This window comes from Paramormyrops kingsleyae, chromosome 20, assembly GCF_048594095.1.
Source record: "Paramormyrops kingsleyae isolate MSU_618 chromosome 20, PKINGS_0.4, whole genome shotgun sequence".
Classification (NCBI taxonomy): Eukaryota; Metazoa; Chordata; class Actinopteri; order Osteoglossiformes; family Mormyridae; genus Paramormyrops; species Paramormyrops kingsleyae.
Window position 1 is genome coordinate 21,154,022 of NC_132816.1, and position 22,167 is coordinate 21,176,188.

General features: G+C 54.8%; 2 protein-coding genes across 11 annotated transcripts in view; one reads left to right on the plus strand and one right to left on the minus strand.

Moving 5' to 3' along the window:
• The window catches only part of lzts2a (leucine zipper, putative tumor suppressor 2a), a 32,525-nt gene extending 24,788 nt beyond the window's left edge, over window positions 1-7,737 (plus strand). For 5 of the 6 annotated variants that reach the window (XM_023820394.2, XM_023820395.2, XM_023820396.2 and 2 more), the window contains 4 exons: window positions 2,592-3,092; window positions 3,187-3,765; window positions 3,853-4,122; window positions 4,419-7,737. In XM_023820394.2, the coding sequence (XP_023676162.1) occupies window positions 2,619-3,092; window positions 3,187-3,765; window positions 3,853-4,122; window positions 4,419-5,153 (2,058 nt within the window). In that variant the 5' untranslated portion in view covers window positions 2,592-2,618 and the 3' untranslated portion in view covers window positions 5,154-7,737. The remainder of the gene's footprint in view (window positions 1-2,591; window positions 3,093-3,186; window positions 3,766-3,852; window positions 4,123-4,418) is intronic. The other variant, XR_011984378.1, reaches the window with a different exon arrangement.
• A 792-nt stretch (window positions 7,738-8,529) lies between these two features.
• Window positions 8,530-22,119, minus strand: LOC111848517 (PDZ domain-containing protein 7). Of its 5 annotated transcripts, XM_072703564.1 has the most exons (15): window positions 21,889-22,119; window positions 21,341-21,478; window positions 20,110-20,284; window positions 19,549-19,725; window positions 18,381-18,528; window positions 17,180-17,240; window positions 16,151-16,588; window positions 15,898-16,068; window positions 15,271-15,389; window positions 14,586-14,677; window positions 14,057-14,148; window positions 13,721-13,792; window positions 12,266-12,808; window positions 10,645-10,745; window positions 8,530-9,215 (listed from the first exon to the last, which is right to left on the minus strand). In XM_072703564.1, exons 1-15 carry the CDS (start codon window positions 22,049-22,051, stop codon window positions 9,057-9,059), a joined length of 2,649 nt encoding a protein of 882 aa, XP_072559665.1. In that variant the 5' UTR covers window positions 22,052-22,119; the 3' UTR covers window positions 8,530-9,056. The 5 variants fall into 5 exon arrangements, 3 of the variants coding, with proteins under 3 accessions (XP_072559665.1, XP_072559663.1, XP_072559664.1); XM_072703562.1 differs by having other exon boundaries at window positions 16,151-17,240; XR_011984376.1 differs by having other exon boundaries at window positions 9,194-9,215; window positions 11,801-12,808; window positions 16,151-17,240.
• Between the last annotated feature and the right edge of the window lie 48 nt (window positions 22,120-22,167).

A 22,167-nucleotide genomic window follows, 5' to 3' on the forward strand; every position in this document is an offset into this window, starting at 1 on the left:
TGTGGGTAACCTGAGCCGCGGGTGTAGCCAAGTCACACAGACCCACACACGCACCCACACACGCACCCACACACCCACACACGTACACACACACACCCACATGCACCCACACACGTACCCACACACGCACCCACACACGTACCCACACGCACCCACACACGTACCCACACACGCACCCACACACGTACCCACACACGCACCCACACACGCACCCACACACGTACCCACACGTACCCACACACGCACCCACACACGCACCCACACACGCACCCACACACGCACCCACACACGTACCCACACACGCACCCACACACGCACCCACACACATACACATTCTGACTGGTGAATTTTGGGGTTTTGGAGATAAAAAGGTATTGATGTCTGGAGTCCTGCCCTGCTGCTGTCAGCAGAGTGTGTGTGTGTGTGTGTGTGTGTGTGTGTTAGGTGCTGCACACTGCTGTATCAGTTGGTGGCCTGGCCTGCCCCTGACTTTCTTGCTCACATTCCTGAGGATCACTGATGCAGTGTAGCAGTGATTTCATCAGTAACCCCTTTAAAGCCCAGATCAAGCCCAGTGCAGCACAGCCTATTACAGCACAGCCAGCACAACCTAGTACAGCACAGCCAGCACAGGACAGAGAGCCTAGTACTGCACAGCCTAAGCACCACAGAGCCCCTCTGTCTCCATGTCCCTTTAATGCATCACAGATAAGTAACAGCTGGCCCTCAGGCTGCTGTGAATTAGCAGCGTCGGCTGTAATGAATCAGTGTCCTTCTGTCCCTCCGCCTCACAGCAGGCGAAACCAGGCATGAGCTGCCCCACCATTCTGCCCAGCTGTCCCTGCTTAAGGCTGCTGGGGCCCAGTTAGTCCAGTTCCAAAGTGGGACAGCAGGCCACCCCAGGCACCCCAAGAGTCAGGAAGGTGATGTCTTCATGGTGCCCAGGGGGGGCGCCGGCGAGGTGAGGCGGTTCCCTCTGCAAAGGCCTGACTCACCATCCGCAGTATGAATCGTCATCATGCCCCCCCCCAGCTGCAGCTGCATTTCCACCTCCCCTAGGACTCTGTCCTGATTCAGAAGTGTTGTCGTGGCACCTGTTGTCATGGTAGCATCGGTTACCCCCTCGCGGCCAGGAGAGCCCCATTGCAGGAGCTTGGTGGGATGGTCGGCTCTTCGGCCCGCTGTGACTAGTGCCGGCTCTCCAAAGGTGAGAGAACCGTATGGTGTGTCTTGCGTTTCCTAAAGCTCAGACTTTCCCCCGTGCGCAACTCATGAGTGCCTTGGCACACCTGCAATGCCGTCCGAGGTCTCAGCTCAACCCTGGATCTGCTGGAGGCTGGCAGGCCGATATGGGACAGCTGGGAGGCATTGCCGTGGTGATGGAATGCCCCTGTGAGCATCCTGGGGACTCCTGTGGAGACCCCCTCCCCAAGAAGTTTGGCAGCTGACCCCTTATTTGTATCGCAATTTAGGCACTGCATCCCCAGCACCTGCAGTGCTCTCCGTTCACTCGGCCCACGGATCAAATCCGGCTCCGATCGGCAACAAAAGGAACGGCTGGCGCTGTAATTCGTCTTAAGTCCTGCGTCCGGGGTGGGGGAGGGGCGGGTGCCGAAGGGGGCTGCCTGGTGTAAAGAGCAGCAGGACGAGGTGGGCGAGGGGCTCCTTCTCAAGGCTGGAGGAGAGTCAAAGGATTTGGAGGTCTGGAAAGGCGGGGGGGGGGGGAGGGGGGTGTCGGCACCACAAAAGCTCACCAGTCGAGTTTTGGTTGGGTCACAAGGTCACGCTGGGAAGGACCGGGGCTGGGAGGGCCGAGTTTGTCTTCTAAAGCTGGCATATGGCTTTGTGCCGCACTTTGGGAAGGTGGCGTGGAGGGATGGGGGTGTGACCAGGGTTGGGGGGGCTAATCCGTTATGTCGGGGGCCCACGCAGAGGCACGGCCGGGTGTCAGGGAGCTTGTTAATAACCCAGCCGCCCCCGACCGCGGTTCCCAGGAGCCTCCCGCCTCAGCAGGTTTGCCGGATGACTGACGGCAGAGAATAAGCGAAGGTTTCCTAAGAATGATGCTGTCTAGGTGCTTTCAAAGCTCCTCATTGGAGTTCCCGTCGTGATGGAGCAGGAGGCTACAGACCTTAATGTCGTCCCGGGAGATCTAGAGCGATGGTGTGAAACGCTCCATGTTTAAGTAACTAATATCTGCAGTGTGGTGATGATGATGATGATGATGGAGATGATGATGGAGATGTTGGTACAGTGATCCCGATGATGATCGCAAAGATGGTCACGCGCAGTGATGATGACAGTGAAGGTGCAGTGAATAAGAAACTGCAGGTTGTCCCTCAGACCCACTGTGCACATCTGCTAATTTACGCCAGATGTTGTGGTGGCTTAGAGCTAGACCAGCAAACCGCCCCCTTACTTCCAACTGGGGCAGTCATTTAAGACTCAACGACTAACTCTGAAAGTGACTCTGTCTCCCCCATTGAGTCAGAGTCACCAGCACACTGACAGACCTGACTCAGGCTGAGAATGACACAGTGTATCCCACTGTGACTCTGACAGAGTCTCTGACCCTGCCTCTCTCCCCACAGAGCGTGTGGACTCCTCACACGGCCACCATGGCTCTTGTCCAGGCCCTGCCTGTCCCCAGTGACCCCTGCAGCTCCGCCATCAGCGCCCAGTGCCCCCCGTCCCCACCCGCACCGTCGCCCCCTGCTGGTGCCATGGGCTCTGTCAGCAGCCTCATCGCGGGGCGTTCATACCAGGAGCGCCACTCCCGGCCCGGCGACCTTGGGGCTCGGGTTCGCAAGCCCACGCCTGGCACCGGCTGCTTCCGCGGGGGCAGCTCAACAGAGCACCTGGTGGGCCACGAGCCGCCCCCCCCCGGCAGGAGGCAGCCCCCCCCCGCCACCAGTGACGTGTCCAGCTACGCCTACCTGAACGAGGACTTTGTCGGTGACTGGAACGACAACCTTGTGTCGACGGGTGGCCCCGCCAGTGATGCTGAGGATGCAGGAGACATGCGGGTCCTCAACGGGAACATCGGGGGGCCCCCTCCCAAGCTTGTCCCCGTTTCGGGGAAGCTAGAGAAGGTAAGACACCCTCACCCAGTCCAGACTTCTCTGCCCCCCCGCGTGTCAGTGGAATGTCTAAGAATCATATGAGTATCTGTGGTTCCTCTTCCAGAACATGGAGAAGACGGTGATCCGGCCCACAGCCTTCAAGCCTGTGCTGCCCAAGAACCGGAACTCAGTGCAGTACCTTTCCCCTCGGCCAGGGGGCACCCTTTCAGAGAGCCAGGGCAGCCTTAACCTTCTCCTGCCAGTGTCCGGTGGCTCGCCAGGCTGTGGCGAGAAGCGCGGCTCCTACAGCGGGGGGCGCGGTGGTGGAGGCGGGGGGGGCAGCCAATCCTGCGCCACGTCCGACTCGGGCCGTAACTCCCTGTCCAGTCTGCCCACGTACAGTAGCACGGGCTACGGGCTGGGGGTGGGGGAGCCCTCTGTGGGCCCCCCGGAGCCAGTCCGGGCTGCTCCCGGCCACTCCACCTCAGACAGTGGGCGTTCCTCGTCCAGCAAGAGCACGGGTTCTATGGGAGGGCGGTGCCGGCCGCTCTCCGATGGCAGCTCCAGTGGGGTGCGCTCGCCAGTGCCCGCCGAAGGCTACGAGGGTGTGGTCCGCGACCTGGAGGACAAGCTGCGCGAGAGGGAGCTGGAGCTGCAGCAGCTGCGGGAGAACCTGGACGAGAACGAGGCAGCCATCTGCCAGGTGCAGGCGCCCTAACGCCAATGCGGACGGCGAGGGAGCGTGTCTCCACCCGCAGCGTGCTGACCCCTGAACTCCTGACCCCCGCAGGTGTATGAGGAGAAGCAGAAGCGCTGCGAGCAGGAGCTGGAGGAGCTGCGGCAGAGCTGTGCCAGCCGGATGCGCCAGGCGTCGCAACGCGCCCAGCGTGCCCAGCAGGTGCTGCAGCTGCAGGTCTACCAGCTGCAGCAGGAGAAGAAAAAGCTGCAGGAGGATTTCGGGCAGCTGCTGCAGGAGCACGAACTGCTGGAGAGCCGCTGCGCCTCCATCCAGCGGCAGCAGACGCAGCTGGGCCCCCGGCTGGAGGAGACCAAGTGGGAGGTGAGCGGGGGGGGGAATTGGATGGCTCAAAGACTGTTTTTGAGGGGAAGAGCAAACACTACAGTATGGTTAGAAATTTGGGTGACTTTGGCTACTTGCTACAGTGACTTATAGTATTAAGCAGCATGGGGCATGAGGCCTGTACACACACTGCTGCCATCTTCCCAAAAACAGGCTGGATTTTCCTGTACATTTTTGTTGATCTGGATATTATTGGGGCGGCAGGTTTTAGTGGGTGTGGCTTCAGCTTCTCTAATGGTGATGCTCCGCCCCTCTCTCCATATCGCCCCGGACAGGTGTGTCAGAAGACGGGCGAGATCTCCCTCCTGAAGCAGCAGCTGAAGGACCTGCAGGCAGACCTGGCGCAGCGCACTGGCGAGATCGTCACACTGAAGGCGCAGCTGCGCGAGGCGCGGGCGGAGCTGCAGGCGGGCGAGGCCCGCGCCCAGGAGGCCCGCGCCGCTGCCCGCGCTCGCACTCTCGAGCTGGAGGTGTGCGAGAACGAGCTGCAGCGGCGCAAGAGTGAGGCGGAGCTCCTGCGTGAGAAAGCCAGCCGCTTGGAGGAGGAGACAGTACGCCTCCGTGAGGCCCTCGGCCAATGCAGTGCCGCCAGCCCACCTCCTGGGCGGGCCCCAGTGCTTAGCCCCACCCACCGTGAGGCAGATGAGCGGCTGCTGGCCTGCGAGAGCGATGAGGTGAAGGCGCAGCGGCAGGGCTGCGGGCCGGGCGGTGGCACGCAGGTGCTGCGGCAGCAGGTGGAGCGGCTGAGGGCGGAGCTCATGCTGGAGCGGCGGCGTGGCGAGGAGCAGCTGAGCACCTTCGAGGGCGAACGGCGCGTGTGGCAGGAGGAGAAGGAGAAGGTGATCCGCTACCAGGAGCAGCTGCAGCAGAACTACGTGCAGATGTACCGGCGCAACCGTGAGCTGGAGCGCGTCATGCGGGAGCTCAGCCTGGCACTGGAGAGCCGGCAGCTGGAACATGCAGCCGTCAGCAAGATCCACTTTGAGGAGATCGCCGCCACTGAGATCTAGGCCTGGCCCTCCAGAACTCTCCTGACGGCTTCATCCAGAGGCGCCCCAGAGCTCCTGCACCAAAAGATCCTTCTATTGTTTCACGTCAACGACATGTATTAAAGCACACTGCACACACTGCACACACTGCACACACAGCAATAAAGCAGTCAGGCAGTATCCAGGGACGCCTCTTACAGGCAGGGGACTATTTATTTAATTACTGCAGCTCGTCAGGGCAATTATCACTTGCTCCTGACACCTGACATGGCATAAAGTGGCACCAGAGCAAAGATGAGAACTGGGCTCGGTTAAAAATTCATGCGAGTGCCACTGAGCCGGGTGCGAGGGCCTCACTAGGCAGGTCAGGGCCAGGGCTGAGGGTCAGCTGACACCCCGCAGGGTATGCCTCACTGAGGGTCAGCTGACACCCCGCAGGGTATGCCTCACTGAGGGTCAGCTGACACCCCGCAGGGTATGCCTCACTGAGGGTCAGCTGACACCCCACAGGGTATGCCTCACTGAGGGTCAGCTGACACCCCGCAGGGTATGCCTCACTGAGGGTCAGCTGACACCCCGCAGGGTTTGCCTCACTGAGGTCAGCTGACACCCCACAGGGTATGCCTCACTGAGGGTCAGCTGACACCCCGCAGGGTATGCCTCACTGAGGTCAGCTGACACCCCGCAGGGTATGCCTCACTGAGGGTCAGCTGACACCCCGCAGGGTATGCCTCACTGAGGTCAGCTTCACTGAGGTGTCCCCCTTGGGGCTGACTGGCCTTTCGTGTCGTCAGGATGTCAGACGGCTCAGGAATGCACCGAGCACATAGGCAATGCCGCTTGCACAAGTAGATTTCTGGTTAGTGACGCGGTTACATACGAAAATGCACTAATCCATGAAGTTGCTGTTCGGCCAAAGTGGGGACTCGTCCTCCGGTAGGACACAGACGCAGACCTTTCAGAGGGAAGTGGTGCTCGGTAACCATGCTCAGGGTATGTGGGGGAACCAGAACAGCGAGTGGGTGGGCTATGCGGGTCACGCCGGGGACGCCCCACCCAGCCCGCTGGCCCATGCTGGGCGCGGCCCGGTGTCATGGCCGCTTTCATCTCACTTCTGTCAGACTCGCTTTGCACGTGGCGCGTTGCAGAGGCTACATGTTACTCGCGGCTAAAAATGGGACACGGGACACGCCCCACCCCATCCCAGACATCCCTAGGGGGGCAGGCGTCTATCGGCGCGGGTGAGGCGTTCTATGGGAACGATCCCCCCCCCAAACCACATCATCATAAAAGCCTCGCTTTATGGACCCCCATCGATTTTCCTTGCTTTTAGCGGGACGGTGTCCGATAACGTTCCTGGTGAGGCAGGGTTTTTCTTCCGTCAGGCGAAGGCATTAGCACGCGCCTGGGGATGGGACACCCAAGCCAGACGCGGAAACGATACATAATTACAAAGATTATTCAGATCATAAACAGCTATCACGCGAGCTCCGCGCCTGGCTTCGTGTTACACCAGTACACCCAACTAACTGGCTAGTTTAGCAGTAGCATAGCAACGGCTGTTCAGGGGCAGAGCGCAGGTGCAGGATGGCGGGATGGCGAGGACACCGGTCCGAACCCGTTTGCCAAATCCCAGCTTTCCCATCACTGGCTCCATCCGACCTTGTGGCTCTGGAGGAAGTGGCCGTCTTAACACACAAAGTAGTTTGAATTTCAGCTCATTAAGTGCAAACCGATGAACTTTCTTCAGTGGAAACATATATTATCCTTTTATATAATGCTGTATATTTTTTGGAAGATAAATGCCAGCAGAAGAGTATTTTTGGAAACGTAAAAAAAAAATAATAAAGTCTGAGTTAGCAGTCGCACAATTGAGTCCCTCCAGGAAAAGTTTCACTCCGTGAGAAAGGGTTAGAGCTTAAGCGGAAATAGAATCCCCGGCTGCTGTAATGAGAGTGCAGGGAGTGATTCCCTCACCGACGCGAAACCTGACCCATTCCTCCACAAAGGCGGCGGAGGATGAAGGGTGAACACTTAACTCGAAACACCTGTGGGGGCTGTCTCCACGTCGGCGCTGTTTACTCGCCACTCGACCCCCCCGGGAGGGCAGGAAGACTGACAATAGTAGGAAGAGCTGACAGCTGGAGGGAGCGGATGGGGGAGGGTGTGGATGCGCCGGTCGCTGTCCAGATTTGGACGGCATTTACCCGGGGTTCAGCTGTTGTCCTCCAGCTGGGACGTCTCAGGATGTGAGGACAGTGGGGTGGGGGCGACCTCGGGGTCAGCATCCCTGCCCTCCTTGTACAGTGACTCGTGCATGGTGACATAGTATAGAGCTCTATGCAGGCACACTATACCTGTTCCAGGAGACTAGGCACTCTGATTAGACCAAAGCACCACCACACCTTCGCTGCTCCATTCTCGTTTTTTTTTTTTGTTTGTTTTTTGCGTGTCTCTTCCCTTCCCGTGTGCTACTCCGTGTGCTGTTTTATTCACTTTTTAATCCCAACATTTATGTACGCTAGTCATCCTATGTATATTTTTCATGCTGTAAATATCTTGTAAAAACTGTTTTTAATAATAAAAAAAACCTAAGGAAAATGAATATTTCTGATGATTCCTGCGGTTATTTTTACAGTCTAGATTAGTGGGTGACAGGTTTTTTGTAATCAGCTATGTGTGGGTGTTTTGGACATGCATGTAGGACAAATTCCCTGTCCATGTCAGTCTCTGCTTGACTATCTGCAGTCATCTTTATGATTATTAGATTTCATTGATCCCCGAGGGGAAATTCTCATTTCGCCTACACCATCTTGCTCTCTGTAGGTGAGTACATGCAGCCATCTTTATTGAGTATAGAGCCATCATTACTGTGTCTGTAGAGCCATCTTTACTGTGTCTGTAGAGCCATCTTTACTGTGTCTGTAGAGCCATCTTTACTGTGAGTGCAGAGCCATCATTACTGTGTCTGTAGAGCCATCTTTACTGTGTGTATATAAAGCCATCTTTACTGTGTTAGGTACCATCTTTAGTGTATACGTACGGATGTCTGTGGAGCCATCTTTACTGTGTATATACAGCCATTTTTACTGTGTTTGTAGGGCCATCTTTAGTGTATCTATTGAGCTATTTTTGGTGTGTCTGTTGAGCCATTTTTGGTGTGTCTGTTGAGCCATTTTTGGTGTGTCTGTAGGGCATCTAAAGTCCCCAATAACTGGGCTGGGAAACACTGTCCTAGTGGCCTGTGTTCATCCACATACTAAGTACATCAGGTCTCAGAACAGAACCATGCTGACCTGAAAGTCATCTCTGAAGATCCTTCATCTGTCATTTTCATCTGCTGCCTGCATCTAGACTTCTGCTTTATCGGGATTCAGACAAGCATCAGTACAGGCAATGTGATTAAAGGAACAAATGTCTTCTGTCATGGCAAATCTTACAAAGAAACAGGAAATACACCATGGTCTACAGTGGTACTGCTGTCTTATGAACTTGTCATGGAATATTCCAGATTTCAGCCTACAAGCCGTTAGTCATCCCCATTGTTGCCCAAAGCAGACAATTCCACTATACTGGACTGGGTCTATGCCTGTTCTAAAATGAAGGTCCCAGAGGTCGCAGAGTTTGATGAGCCCCATGGCAAATGTGGGGAAGGGTCCTGGCTCTTCTTGGGTCTGTGCACTGGGCAGCTCCTCGGGTAGTGGGGTCCGTTCTGCAGCAACTTGTAAGTTCTGCTTTGAAGAGGATCAGTGAATCTGCTCCCCACGTGGTTTCTGGGTGAGCTCTTCAGAAGGTCGCTGGGTCTGCTCCCCATTTTGTTTCCAGGTGTACTCCTCAGAAGGTTGTTGGGTATAATGCCAGCTGGTGTCTGGGGGGGGGTCTCCTCAGAGGCTATGGGATCTGCTCTCCAGCTAATCAGCTTCTTCAGTGTGGAGGCGAGTGTGGGGTCTTGGGCACCTTCACTGTGAACACCATGGGCTCCCGGGTCTTGTTGCCAAAGGCCTGGCGGATGACGTCCACAGCCTGCTGGTGGGTCAGCCCCTCCAGGAGCTTGCCGTCCACTGACACTAACTCGAACCCGGCCTGGGAGCAGCCAGTGGGACAGGTAAGAGCTGACACAGATATACACACAGCAACCCAGCATAAACCAGAGCCGGAGCATAGGCTGCCTTAATAAACAGGCCATTGTTCCGTTTGATGGCATCTGCTAAACAGATATATGTGCTTAGATAGCGGGCATCATTTTACAGTGCTGTTTTCCAGCTATTTTGGGCCTGCTGTTCATTACCACTCATTATATATTCTGACTGCTATTTTCTGATTCGACAATGGGGTTACACTAGTGGGGGGCCACACAAATAACAGCACAGGATCCCAGGCACAGGGCCCTTTGCCACTCTGTCCCAGTTGTCAGGATGCACCTGCCTCAGGCCCTTTCAATGCCCCGTCCTTAACAGGAACCCCCCCACCCCCCAATCTCTGTTCATGACCTCATCGCCTCCGTCCTGTGACTCTGTCATCATGATCAGGGCCATGCTTGTGTGACTCACGTGTGTCACATGACACGCCGTGCTGCAAGCTCCACCTACCGCCCGCCACAGTGACTGTGGGGCAAGCAGGATGTCCCACAAATAGACCGCAGGGGCAGGTGGCGCTACACAGGTCCACACACTGCAACATACATGCAGATGCATGTACACATACACATATGTACATACACACACACCAGCATGTCTGACTGATTTCAAAGCGAGAGCCTGTCTAAGGAGTGCACAGTGGGGACAACGATGATGTCACCCGACGCTGCGATAAACACCCTGCCGTAGAGCGCTGCGCTTTGTGTGCCCGTGTGTGTGTGTGCGTGTGTGTGTGCGCACATCTTGCTTTAAAAACAGCACACACACACACACGAATGACCTCACAATGCCGGCACAGCACATATTTATGAAACCAAAGTATTTGGTTTAGAATCCAATATGTTTGGCCAGACGTCCTGTGCCTGATAATTACTGCACTGTCCAGTGGAACAGCAGGAACGGCGATTAGAGGAAATAACTGCTTAGGCAGATAAAGCCGTGGACTGCGAGCCCCCTCTGCCGCCCTGCCCCCCCCCCCCAAATGCTGCGAGGACTCCATTATCTATGCTCTGATACTGTCCAGCCGACACACCCCACACCTCCACCCAGGAGCTCTCCAACGCTTCATGCCCCCCCCCCCCAACTCACAGCTGCCGCATAATAAAACTCTTCTACACACATCTGACACCCCTGCTGATCATTCTCTACTGCTGAGAGCGGGGAGGCTGCAGCTCCTTCCACAAGCCGCTGGGTTTACGGGGGCTGGGTGTGGACACGGGCGTGGGGGGTTCGCATTTCAGCGCCGCTCATTATGGTGTGATATTCCAGGACGGTGCTCCAGGGTGGGGCGGGGGGGTGGTTTGCTGAGCTGAAATTTCTGAAGCATTACATGAGGCACACAGGGGGAGTGTGATTTTGGGGGGGGGGGCTGTTACCTTAAGAACATCGCTGGCGGCAGCTGCGCCCCCGGGAAAGATTTTCTCGATTTTCACGAACGGCTGCACCCTGGACTCAATTCCTCCAGAAATGCTAATACCTGCAGGGACAAAAGGTAATGATGACGGTCACCAGCCTGGCCACGGGTTCAAATCCCCGTCATCGGGATCGTCTCATGACATGAACCGGTAGAAAAACTGCGACAGTAAACGGCGCATGTTACGCCGCATTAATCGTAAGGCCCTTTTGCAGCTCCGAAAGCAGCTGTTAATCGGTAAAGCAGGAGTTCACTGTACGTCATCTGAGAAAGATGAACATTTTGGACACATGCTTGTGGTCTGCCTTCGGCGACGGGCAGAATCGCGGCTTCACCGCATTCAGGCCCTGAGAGCCGGGTAATAGCTTAGCGCTGCTGTCAGCTACAGTCTCTGGACATGTGATCTGTGAATGAGTAGTGAGTACAAATAAGTACTAACTGAGTATGAGTAGTATGAATGAATACGGAATCAGTGTGAGTAGTGTGAATGAGTATGAGTACTGTAAGCATGTCTGGAGTGACAGAGGGACACGTCCATCACTCAAACCTCATTTAGGCATCCAGAGAGTCAGCCTCAGTGTCAGCTTCAGCAATTCACTTCCTGCTTCATCTGATTGTTGTTCCCCTGGCTGTGAAATCGAACTGAGGGCATCCAGCGGAGCAGAGGGTGGGGGCATGGACTGTGAGCTGTGCCCGGCGCGGATGCACTTACTCCAAAATCCCCTGAACGGACAGAAGTCCAAGGAGGTCCGTACAGCAACGGTAAACTATGAAAGTCGGGATTTAATGTTGCTCTGTATGGGCTAACTTCTCAGCTGGGCGTTCTGTCTCATGACGTCCGCCTCTCACTGTACCACTATATCTCAAACTCCCATAAGCCCTTGCATCAGTGTGCTGGGCTATCGCATGCAGCCAGTTTGATATGGGCCTGCTGTGTTGCTATAAAAACACAGGTTTAGATGTAGCTGCCCCCGCACAAGCCTCTTATCCTCTCTGTGTAATTCAGATTGCTCTGTCGCCATCTACTGCTCGGATGTAGTAATGCACTAAGCAACACAAAAGTCCCATTTATAAAAACAATCCTTTATTCGCACATTGGAATTCTTCTCTTCGCCTACCCCACCATGCTCTTCAAGGTCGGAGAGCCGGGTCAGCCAATGTGGCCCTTGGAACTGGGGCTTAAGGGCCCTGCTCAGGGCCCCATGGACATGTGGCTGTTGTTGACGAGGTTGGGTTTCTCAAACCGGTGATCTTTCAATCACAGGCACAGAGACTTAGCCCAGAGAACCACTCACTGGCCAATTCAAGGCTGGATGAATCACTTGAGGCTGTATCTCCTTATTCAGTCTTGACCAATATTACCTTCATGCTGGCGTTCCTGCTTGTTCGATTATCAGGAATTGTGACCTGGGCTGTTTCTCCAAGGAATTATTTGTGGGAATTATGAGCTAAACCCTGAGGAAAGAGACAAACTGAGGTTCTCGTGTTTTCCAAGGATAGCTAGCAGTCCCGCGATCACCTAACCTGCTAGCATCCCGCATCGGGCTGCGTCTGGCCTGTCCTACCCAAACCGCTGTACTCACCCAGCGACTGTCTGGTCTTGGAGATGCTGACAGGAGTGAGCTCAAACTCCTGGATTCGGCTGTTGTGGGTTTTGCCCTGCTCCTTGTTCACACCGTCTGCAGGGGGCACTGTGGAGCTCACATCCACCTGAGAGCCGAACACCTGGGAGAGCGGGGGCCGCCCGCGCCGGGGGGCACTCACCACGCTGTACATGGTGTTGCTGGTACCATTGCCATGGCCTCTGTCCCACTTCACTTTCGAGTGTCCGTTCCGGAGTGGTGACCTCCCCCTTTCACGGAGGGTGCCCCCGCTGAGGGGTCCCGACCAGGAGGATTCCACATCCCCACGTGCAGATAGGGAGGTGCCGCTCTCTCGGCTCGGTAGCTCCACCCCCTGTAAGCGATGGGGGCGTGGCTGGGGTGAGCTGGCCTCGTGGCCGTCCAATGGCACGTCAAGCAGCGGGACGAGGGCACCCGACAGCCGCAGCGTCTCCATCTCCGCTGCCAGCCGCCGGTCCTTCTCCAGATCCTCCTCCAGTTTGAGCCGGAACCCACCCCGGTGGTCTGGGAGGGACGGGGGACAGGAAGCTGTCACTTACTTGGAGAGGCCATGACAAAGGGCTAGGTCACTATGATGTGGCGGCTCCGTGTTCACCGAGAGCATCCAAAGTTTCTCCCTCATTACAAGATATTAAAATATCCAGGAGGAGGAAGCCAGGTGGGGGGATGGGGGGGCTGTGATGTGCAGGGATGTTTAATTTCCTCCTCGTTTCAGAGGGAGACCTCAGGGCGACAGCATCAGGTGGCCGCCACACATGGAGAGATAGCAGATCAGCAGCAAGTGAGGATGCCCGCAATGTCACAGGAGCATTATATGATGTCACAGGAGCATTATATGATGTCAAATGAGCATTATATGATGTCACAGGAGCATTATATGATGTCAAATTAGCATTATATGATGTCACAGGAGCATTATATGATGTCACAGGAGCATTATATGATGTCAAATGAGCATTATATGATGTCACAGGAGCATTATATGATGTCAAATGAGCATTATATGATGTCACAGGAGCATTATATGATGTCACAGGAGCATTATATGATGTCAAATGAGCATTATATGATGTCACAGGAGCATTATATGATGTCAAATGAGCATTATATGATGTCACAGGAGCATTATATGATGTCACAGGAGCATTATATGATGTCACATGAGCATTATATGATGTCACAGGAGCATTATATGATGTCAAATGAGCATTATATGATGTCACAGGAGCATTATATGATGTCACAGGAGCATTATATGATGTCACATGAGCATTATATGATGTCACAAAGGAGCAGCTGATCACAGGACAAATTTCATGCAAAATTCCACACGACAACTGCAGTGCTGTGTTCACACAGGTCTCCTGTGCCGCCCTCAGGTAGTCAAATCCCTGATTCACATGTCAACCCCCTGACCTGGGATAGGGGTGATGAGCTGCTTTCTCGGAGCTGGTCCCGTCCTTGGAGATCGAAGGGCGGGGGACCTAGCTGTGAGACAGAAGCGGTGGATCAAGGAATGAATTCCACTAACTCCCCCCTCCCCCCACCAAAACCCCCAACACGCACACTGGAAATGGGACAAGCTTGTACCTGCTACCTCAAATCTAACCTTAGAACCCAAATATAACCAAGAAGGCTTGGCAAACTTCCTGTGCTGCCTGGGGGGGGCTCCATGATTAATCGGCTAATATCGCATGCAGCGCTCAGGCAGAGGCCGCGTGCCGCCCCCCCCCCCCCAGCATCGCTGCTCACCCGCGCGGCTCCTCAGCAGCCCGTAGGCCTCCTCCTCGACCGGCCCCACTGCACTGTCGAAGCGTTCCAGGTCGGTGGGGGGGATGAGCATTCTGGAAGCGTGGGGGTGTGAGAGCAGAGGGCCAGACCACGCTGTCAGTCACTAAAAGTTAACGGGTCACCTTCTTATCGCTACCAGTCCCAAGGCATGCTAGCTTAGCTTAGCCCACCGCAGCCACCATTATCGGAGTCGCGAGGGGCCGACAAATGGCCGCGGGTGTGAAGCGGAAACATTCGTCTATTCTCAGAAGATGGAGGGTCAGATAAGAAGGTAGAAAGGAAAACTGAGGAAGAGGAGGGAGTGAAGAAGTATGGGGAAAAAATCCTACCAGCATTATGTTAATTACGTAGTCATGTCAATAAAGTTATGTGCATTTGAATTTGATTATGAAAAAATCCAATGTAGGTAAAGGGAGCCTGTCACCGGAAACTCGATTTCACTGTGTGATGTTTGCCTCAAATTTACCCCACTTCCACGGTCCACCCCCACCTGATCTCCCGCAGCAAGAGGACCTTCTCTGGCCGGTCCAGCAGCACCAGCAGGGGGCGTACAAGGTCCTCCAGCACACGCTCTGCTGCAAACTGTGGAGCCACCAGGAGCGAAGAAGAAGAAGAAGAAAAGAAAAATAATATAAAGGAAAGCAGTCAAAACACAAAGCAGAGGCAAAGAGAGCAACATCTTTAGCATCTAATGTTTCTCCATCTTTGTTGTCCATTTCTTGCATGGTCTCTCCCGACTGATGGTATGTCGTATGTAATTTAATCACACATTGTTCTACCCACACAGCTTCCTGGCACAGAATCGCAGGGTCCCTCAGGGTCACTGCACGGCAAACCCGCCCGAGGTGTCAGGTTAAGGTTAACAACGCCGCGGATCCCCCACCAAATCAGCTGGAACGTCCCCTCACCAGGGCTAATCTCCTGTTATCCATGCTGAACTGGCATGCTGCAGCGTAAACATGCTGACAAACACACACACTGCACATGCCCGTCTCGCATTATCCGGCTGACAGGCTTACACACTCATCAGGGCCCTAATCCCTGGACACCGCTTGTCACCTAAGTATGTGACAGCAAGGCCACTGGGCTATATCACCAGACCAGCATGGACACACTGTCAAGTATTTCAGCGAATTGGTTCGTTTAAGCATAACTACTTTTAAATGATTCCTCACCCGCCTGCAGTGCCTCATGACTGCAGCCACCTCGTCCTCTCCCAGAAGCCTCTGGGCCATGGTCTGCACCATCTGCAGGACGTCTGCACTGGGCAGCGGGCTGCGTCTGTGCTGCTTATCTAGGGAGTCACGATGCAGCGGTCGGCGTTGGGAAGGCAGTGATATATGACACTATACTGGGAATGTGACTGTGTAGTACTGACTGTGAGACTGAGGGGTCACACTCGCACAGCAACACACAGCAGTACACACACACACACATACACACACACGCACAGCAACACACAGCAGTACACACACACACACACACACACACACACGCAGGAACCTGCAGAAGCAAATACAAGTGTAGGAACATGCAGAAACACACACACACAGAAACACTCAGACACTTATTCACCATTCTTCAGCCATCTGTGTCTGGACGTCTTATCTGGTTGACAGCCAAAGAACCATAATTACACGCCTGAAATGGTTGGATTGTCCTGCGCTGACTCGGCGCATTGTCCTGCGCTGACTCGGCGCTCACGCCCTCTCCGGGAGGTGCAAACCTGCACCTAGCCGTCACCCCGCACTTAAACAGCCCTCGCTGAGCACTCACACATCTGGCCCTGACCCCCCTCTTACCCCGCTCCACCTCTGAGCTGGACGGAGAGCTGGAGCGCCCCCTGGTGGCCTCCCTCTTGCGCACGCCCTTTGAGAGGAGACCCATAAAGGTCTTGGAGCGTCGCAGCCCCTCTCCGTCCCCCTGGAGCCGCCCGCTCGGCCGCTGCTCCTGCTTCCTCTTGTGCCTGTCCTCTGTGGACGAGGATAGAGGGGGTCCTCAGCATGGGATGGAACATTCCGGTACCTCCATGCCCCCTGCCGCCACACTCCTCACCTGCTTCAGTGACGTGGCTCTGGGAGCGACGCAGGGGTTTGCTGGGCCGACTGAGGGCCACGAGCATGTTGGTTTTCGGGGAGCTGGCTGCCCCACCTGCCGAGGGCCCCACAGAGGAGGTCCGGCAGCGGCACAGAGCCGCACTCAGGCCCCCAGGGCCCCCGGCCCGGATGGCGGTGTCCCCCAGCAGTACTGTGGCCCCCAGGCGCCTGCTGGTCTCGCCAGGGAGGGGGACGCCCAGCCTTGGTGACACGTGGAGCTCAGCGGGGTCAGTCTGTACCGAGGCCTCAGTTTTCTCAGGGGGGGCACTCCATAGAGTGGGGGTGGGAGAGGGTGACCGGGCTTGGGGGGGGTCACCGAGGGAACTGAAGGGGGTCATGGAGGACAACGATGACACCGAGGAACTGGAGTCGGAACCGCGGTAGGAAGGAGACCCCCCTGAGGGAGGGAATACACACACACACGCAGACACACACGCAGACACACATGCAGACACACACACACACGCATGAATCACCATCCCATTTATCAAACAGTTTAGGTTCAAGGACGTTGAACAAAAGCAAAACAAAGAGGAGATGGTGTAAAGTCTCAGAGGCATGTGAGGTGAGAGAGAGAGAGAGACAGACAGTGAGGAAGAGAGCCAGAGAGAGAGGAAGAGACAGTGAGACAGTGAGAGAGAAAGAGACAGAGTGAGAGAGAAAAAGACAGAAGGGAGAGAGAGAGACAGAGAGAGAGGGAGGAGGAGGGAGAGACAGGGAGAGAGAGCCAGGGAGAGAGAGAGACAGGGAGAGAGAGAGACAGGGAGAGAGGGAGGAGGAGGGAGAGCCAGGGAGAGAGAGAGCCAGGGAGAAAGAGAGACAGGGAGAGAGACAGGGAGAGAGAGAGAGACAGGGAGAGAGAGAGACAGGGAGAGAGAGAGCCAGGGAGAAAGAGAGACAGGGAGAGAGAGAGCCAGGGAGAGAGAGAGCCAGGGAGAGAGAGAGACAGGGAGAGAGAGAGACAGGGAGAGAGCACTCTGACACATACGGTTATCAAGCCAGCTGTACTCGGCCAGGACCTCCTTATAAGCAGGGTATCTGCCGGCCTCCTGGCATGAGGAGACAGAGACACGGAGAGCATTTTAGGCATGAGCTGGACATGTTCCTCAACAGAGCGTCGGTGAAAATGCAGGGACTCTAGCTTCACACCCCCTTGTGGAATTGGAGTGCTGACGCTCATGGACCCCCCATGCCTGTGTTCCCACCTGCCTCTCCCTCATACTTACACTGCCATAGCCTTACATACTGCACTCACCTAACTGTTTGCACTGCCTCTAGTCTCCCCTACTTTGGCCAATTGCACATTTTTCCCCCTACCCCTCCTGGGCTGTGCTGCCTGGAGACCCCAACATATTAAGACATCCTGCCTACCCTTCTGCTTGTGGTGTCTGCCTGCCATCACCTGCCTGTCCCCCACATTGAAAATCTTCAAATCTGGATAATGTGAATTGAGACTTTTCCCATCCTGCTCATTTGACTTTGGCTTCCTTTGCTGCCCCCTGGAGGATGGACTTTGACCCTTTGAGTCTGGTTCCTCCCAAGTATTATTCCTTCTAGGGAGGTTTTCCTTGCCACTGTCGCCTCTGGCTTGCTCACTGGAGGCTCTGGGTGGCAATTCTGTAAAGCACTTTGAGACGATGTAATATTGTGAAAATGAGCAATACAAAATAACCTGAATAGAAGTGAATCGAAAAAGAACAACAGAAAGAAAACAGAACATGGAGACCTGCGATGCCAACGGGGTACCGGAGGTGTTGTTTTTCTTAGGATCGAGATGACGCTCTTAAAAACAGGGCCGTCTTATCAGAACCCAATCCCCGGGGCCTGGTGAATTATGCACACGATCCCGCTGCCTTTTTTCCCAGGCGAAACCCAAGCTTTGGTCTGTAAGGCGAGCGACGGAGCATGCTGGGAACTGGGGAACTCACAGTCGCCCCGGACTGCACAAGGTCGCCCCGGACTGCACAAGGTCTTCCCGGACTGCACAAGGTCGCCCCGGACTGCACAAGGTCGTCCCGGACTGCACAAGGTCGCCCCAGACTGCACAAGGTCGCCCCGACATCCCGCCGCCAATCAGCTGTTACCATGAAGCCTCCTGCTTCTTTTGCTGTTTTTGCCAGAACTACAAAGCAGGTTTATCTCTTTATTTCTCCGCCCCCCCCCCCCCACTGCAGCTCCAGACCCCCCACCTTGATGGTCAGCATAACGTGGGCATTGCTCCGCAGGGTGTCCACGGCGTCGGCGTGGCTGATGTCCTCGAAGTTCACCCCGTTGGCCACGAGAATCTGGTCTCCCATCTTGATGCCGCTCTGCTCCGCCAGCCCCCCCGGGTCCAGACTGGGGACACATGCGGCCAAAAGTTCAACCAGCACCTGATTCACACCTTAAACATTGGGGAATTTTCCTCATATAATCACTTCAATTAAACAGTTATAGTGTGAGCGCAGTGAGGCCGCAGTGAGGCCGCAGTGAGGCCGCAGTGAGGCCGCAGTGAGGCCGGGGACTGGGAACAGCCCGCTCTCCATTTCCAGCAGAACCCCACGGCACCACTAAGCATTAACATTTAAGGTACCAGTCAAATGTCTCAACCTGCTCAAGATCATTTGTTTTCAACCAGATAAAGACCTTAAGCACTTGAGGTTATGCATGCACTGTATTATCTTGTGAACAAAGGAAGAGATGGAGTGCTGTGACAGAGACCCGGCCCCCACAATCCCCCCCCAACGTGAACCCTATTGAGCTGCTTTGGGATGGTTTGGATCCAAGAGTAAGAGCAAGAGAACCAACTGTTGCCCAGAACTTGTGGAAACTCTTTCAGGACTGTTAGAGAAGTATTGCTGGCTAGAAGAATGCCAAGAGTCTGCAACGCTGTCATAGAATCTAAAGGCGGCTTTTTCGGAGAGGGTAAAATTTGAGGAAATTTTCAGACGTGAAACACGTCTCTTAGTCATTGCAATATTTGATAAGTAAAACTTCATTGCCTTTAGATAAGTAAAACTTTGAGACCTTTCATTATAAGGTGAACATCAGAGCAAAAAATATATTAGCAGCAGGTGTGTCCAGACTTTAGACTGGTACTGTATTTAGAGGACACTCTTATCCAAAGTGAGAAAGCAGAGTGACACAGTCTGTGAAGGGTCCTGCTCAGGGCTCTAACAGTGACATCACTCTGTGACAGTGACATCACTCTGTGACAGTGACATCACTCTGCCAGCAGCAGGGTCTGACCTCCCAGCTACAGGCACAGCGTCAGAGACGCCCGTCAGCCGAAAGGCAGCATCACGCGCTGAGCCCGGGCCGTGGGGGTCACAGCTTTCCTTCCGATTATGGACGTTAACTTAAGATGGCGGCCCGCACTTGGAGATGTAGATGCCCAGGCCGAACTCGCGCCCCCCCCGGATGTTGAAGCCCAGGCAGTGGTTCCTGGGGGAGGTGTAAAGGTGCACGACCCTCCTCAGCGCCCCGTCCGGCCCACTCAGGGAGGGCGTCCGGCCACTCTCCTCCACCAGCATGCGCCGGTGCGTGAGGTCCACCCTGCCGGGGGGGGGGGGGGGGGGGGGGTTGGGGTGGGGACAGATGGCAGAGTGTTTAAGTCAGCACAAAACCCAGGACTTAACGGGTCAGGGAGCCGTTTAGAAAAGTCCCCCATGAATGCAAAGAAAAAAAAAACCCAGAACAGGTCTTCTCTTAACAGGACTGCACAGACCATTGGTAAAGGCCCCTGCACTCTGTTAAAATGACATACGTCTGACAGCTATATGGAGATGACATTGATACAGTTCTCTGGGGGATGGCTGCATTGGACGGGGCTGTTAATCCCTCATTAGGACACTGCAAGGAGATGCTGGGTCCACATTAAGGAGATGGGCTTGAGGAGTTATTGTGAACATCATTGCCAACAGGGCGCGCTATACCTACCAGGTGGTCTTCTCCTGAGTGTAGCGGAGCCCGGGGAGCTTGCCCACGCGGCGCACAGTCATACGCAGTCGGCTGTTGCCCGTCAGGACCTTGACAGCACTGCTCATGGTGACGCCCTCCAGACCGACGGCGTTCACCTCCACCAGCTGGTCACCCACACAGAGCCCCGCCCTGGCTGCAGACACACGGGAGACAGGATGGAGACACATAGAGACACAGTGGGACATGGAGAAGGTCGTATGGAGACACAGTAAGACACAGAGAAAGACACACAGAGAGACACGCTGGGACACAGAGAAAGTCACACAGAGAGACACGCTGGGACACAGAGAAAGTCACACAGAGAGACACGCTGGGACACAGAGAAAATCACACAGAGAGACACGCTGGGACACAGAGAAAGTCACACAGAGAGACACGCTGGGACACAGAGAAAATCACACAGAGAGACACGCTGGGACACAGAGAAAGTCACACAGAGAGACACGCTGGGACACAGAGAAAGTCACACAGAGAGACACGCTGGGACACAGAGAAAATCACACAGAGAGACACGCTGGGACACAGAGAAAGTCACACAGAGAGACACGCTGGGACACAGAGAAAATCACACAGAGAGACACGCTGGGACACAGAGAAAGTCACACAGAGAGACACGCTGGGACACAGAGAAAGTCACACAGAGAGACACGCTGGGACACAGAGAAAGTCACACACTCAGACCACATGGCTGTACAAATAAGGTCAGACCAGGCTATAATGAAGATACTAAAAAATAAAGAGCAACAAGGCTACAATTAAAGGGGAGTGTCAGGGAATGTTGGCCATGTGGCTGTATAAATAGTGTCAGACCAGGCTTTAATAAAAACTATAAAAAATAACGACCACTATGGTTACTACTAAAGGGGAGTGTCAGGGAGTGTTGGCCATGTGGCCAAATAAATAAGGTCAGTCCAGTATTCAATGAAGATAATAAAACATAAGGAGCATCAAGGCTACTGTTAAAGGGGAGTGTCAGGGAGTGATTGTTAAATACACAACATTGTCAGAGTTGTTAATAGGCCGAACATGCTAATATTCTGATATGGCTAATGTCTTTTGGTGGAAAAGCGCCTAGGCTTGTTCTGCCCCTCCCTGCGACACTGAAAAGGGCAGAGTATCTACAGCTCGGACCAGATGGGGTCCAGATGCTGGCACTGCGCACATTCAGATGAGGTCCCAGGGGACTGACCCGCAGAGCTGCCACCCTCCACCTTACTGACGAAGACGCCCAGGCCGTGCTCAGCCCCCCCACGGACGCTGAAGCCCAGCTTGCCCACGGCGCTCCTCTCCACCGTAATCGTGCGGGTGACCTCAGCACTGTCGCCCCCTGTTGACCGATGGAGAGACACATGGTCTTCGTTTTCCCACAGTGCATTTTTAAATAGCATTTAAAGATAGGAAATGACACAGCATGCAGCAAAATCATAAGGTAGTAAATAATAAAATGAGAAAACCAGCGCGAGGGTGAAGGTTCAAACTCTGTCTAACTCGGTGGTGCTAATTTAACCCTGAGAGTGTTAAAGTCTGTAGGATTCATTTTCATCACTGTCAGTGTAAAATTCACACACCCAGCTCAGCCTGTCGCAGGACACTGTGTTCTGACGTGCTTTCTTACGGCTGTTTATATAATGGGTCCCTCTCCAGTAATAATAATAAAGCTATAGCTTGTCTAGCACCAATGGCAGCCCAGTACACTGCAGGTGACTTACTGGGCCATGTGAAGATCCAGGGACTTACCCTCCACAGGGGCGCGGATGAGCGTGGTCCGGCCCACGGGGGAGGGCGACCGGTCTGCGACCCCCCTGCGCCAGTCATCATCCTGCTCATGGCAGAAGGTGATCCGCGACCCGCCGATCTGCCAGACGGGCCGGGGGCTTGGGCTCGGCTCGTGGCCTCTCATCCCGATGGACCGGGGGGCGGACAGGCACGCCAGGGGGTGCAGAGGTAGGCGTTAGAAGCGGCAGCGGGGGTGGGGGGGGGGGTGGGGGTGGTCAGCGGCATGCGACACAGCAGGAG

What these genes read in the sequence shown, in the direction of transcription:
- LOC111848517 (XM_072703562.1), bottom strand. Translation starts at nt 22,051, where the DNA reads ATGAGAGGCCACGAGCCGAGCCCAAGCCCCCGGCCCGTCTGGCAGATC. An exon ending in ACTCAGGAGAAGACCACCTG is followed by an intron (nt 19,726 to 20,109) that starts GTAGGTATAGCG and finishes CCCCCCCGGCAG; the next exon opens with GGTGGACCTCACGCACCGGC. An exon ending in CAGCTCAGAGGTGGAGCGGG is followed by an intron (nt 15,390 to 15,897) that starts GTAAGAGGGGGG and finishes GTGACTCCCTAG; the next exon opens with ATAAGCAGCACAGACGCAGC.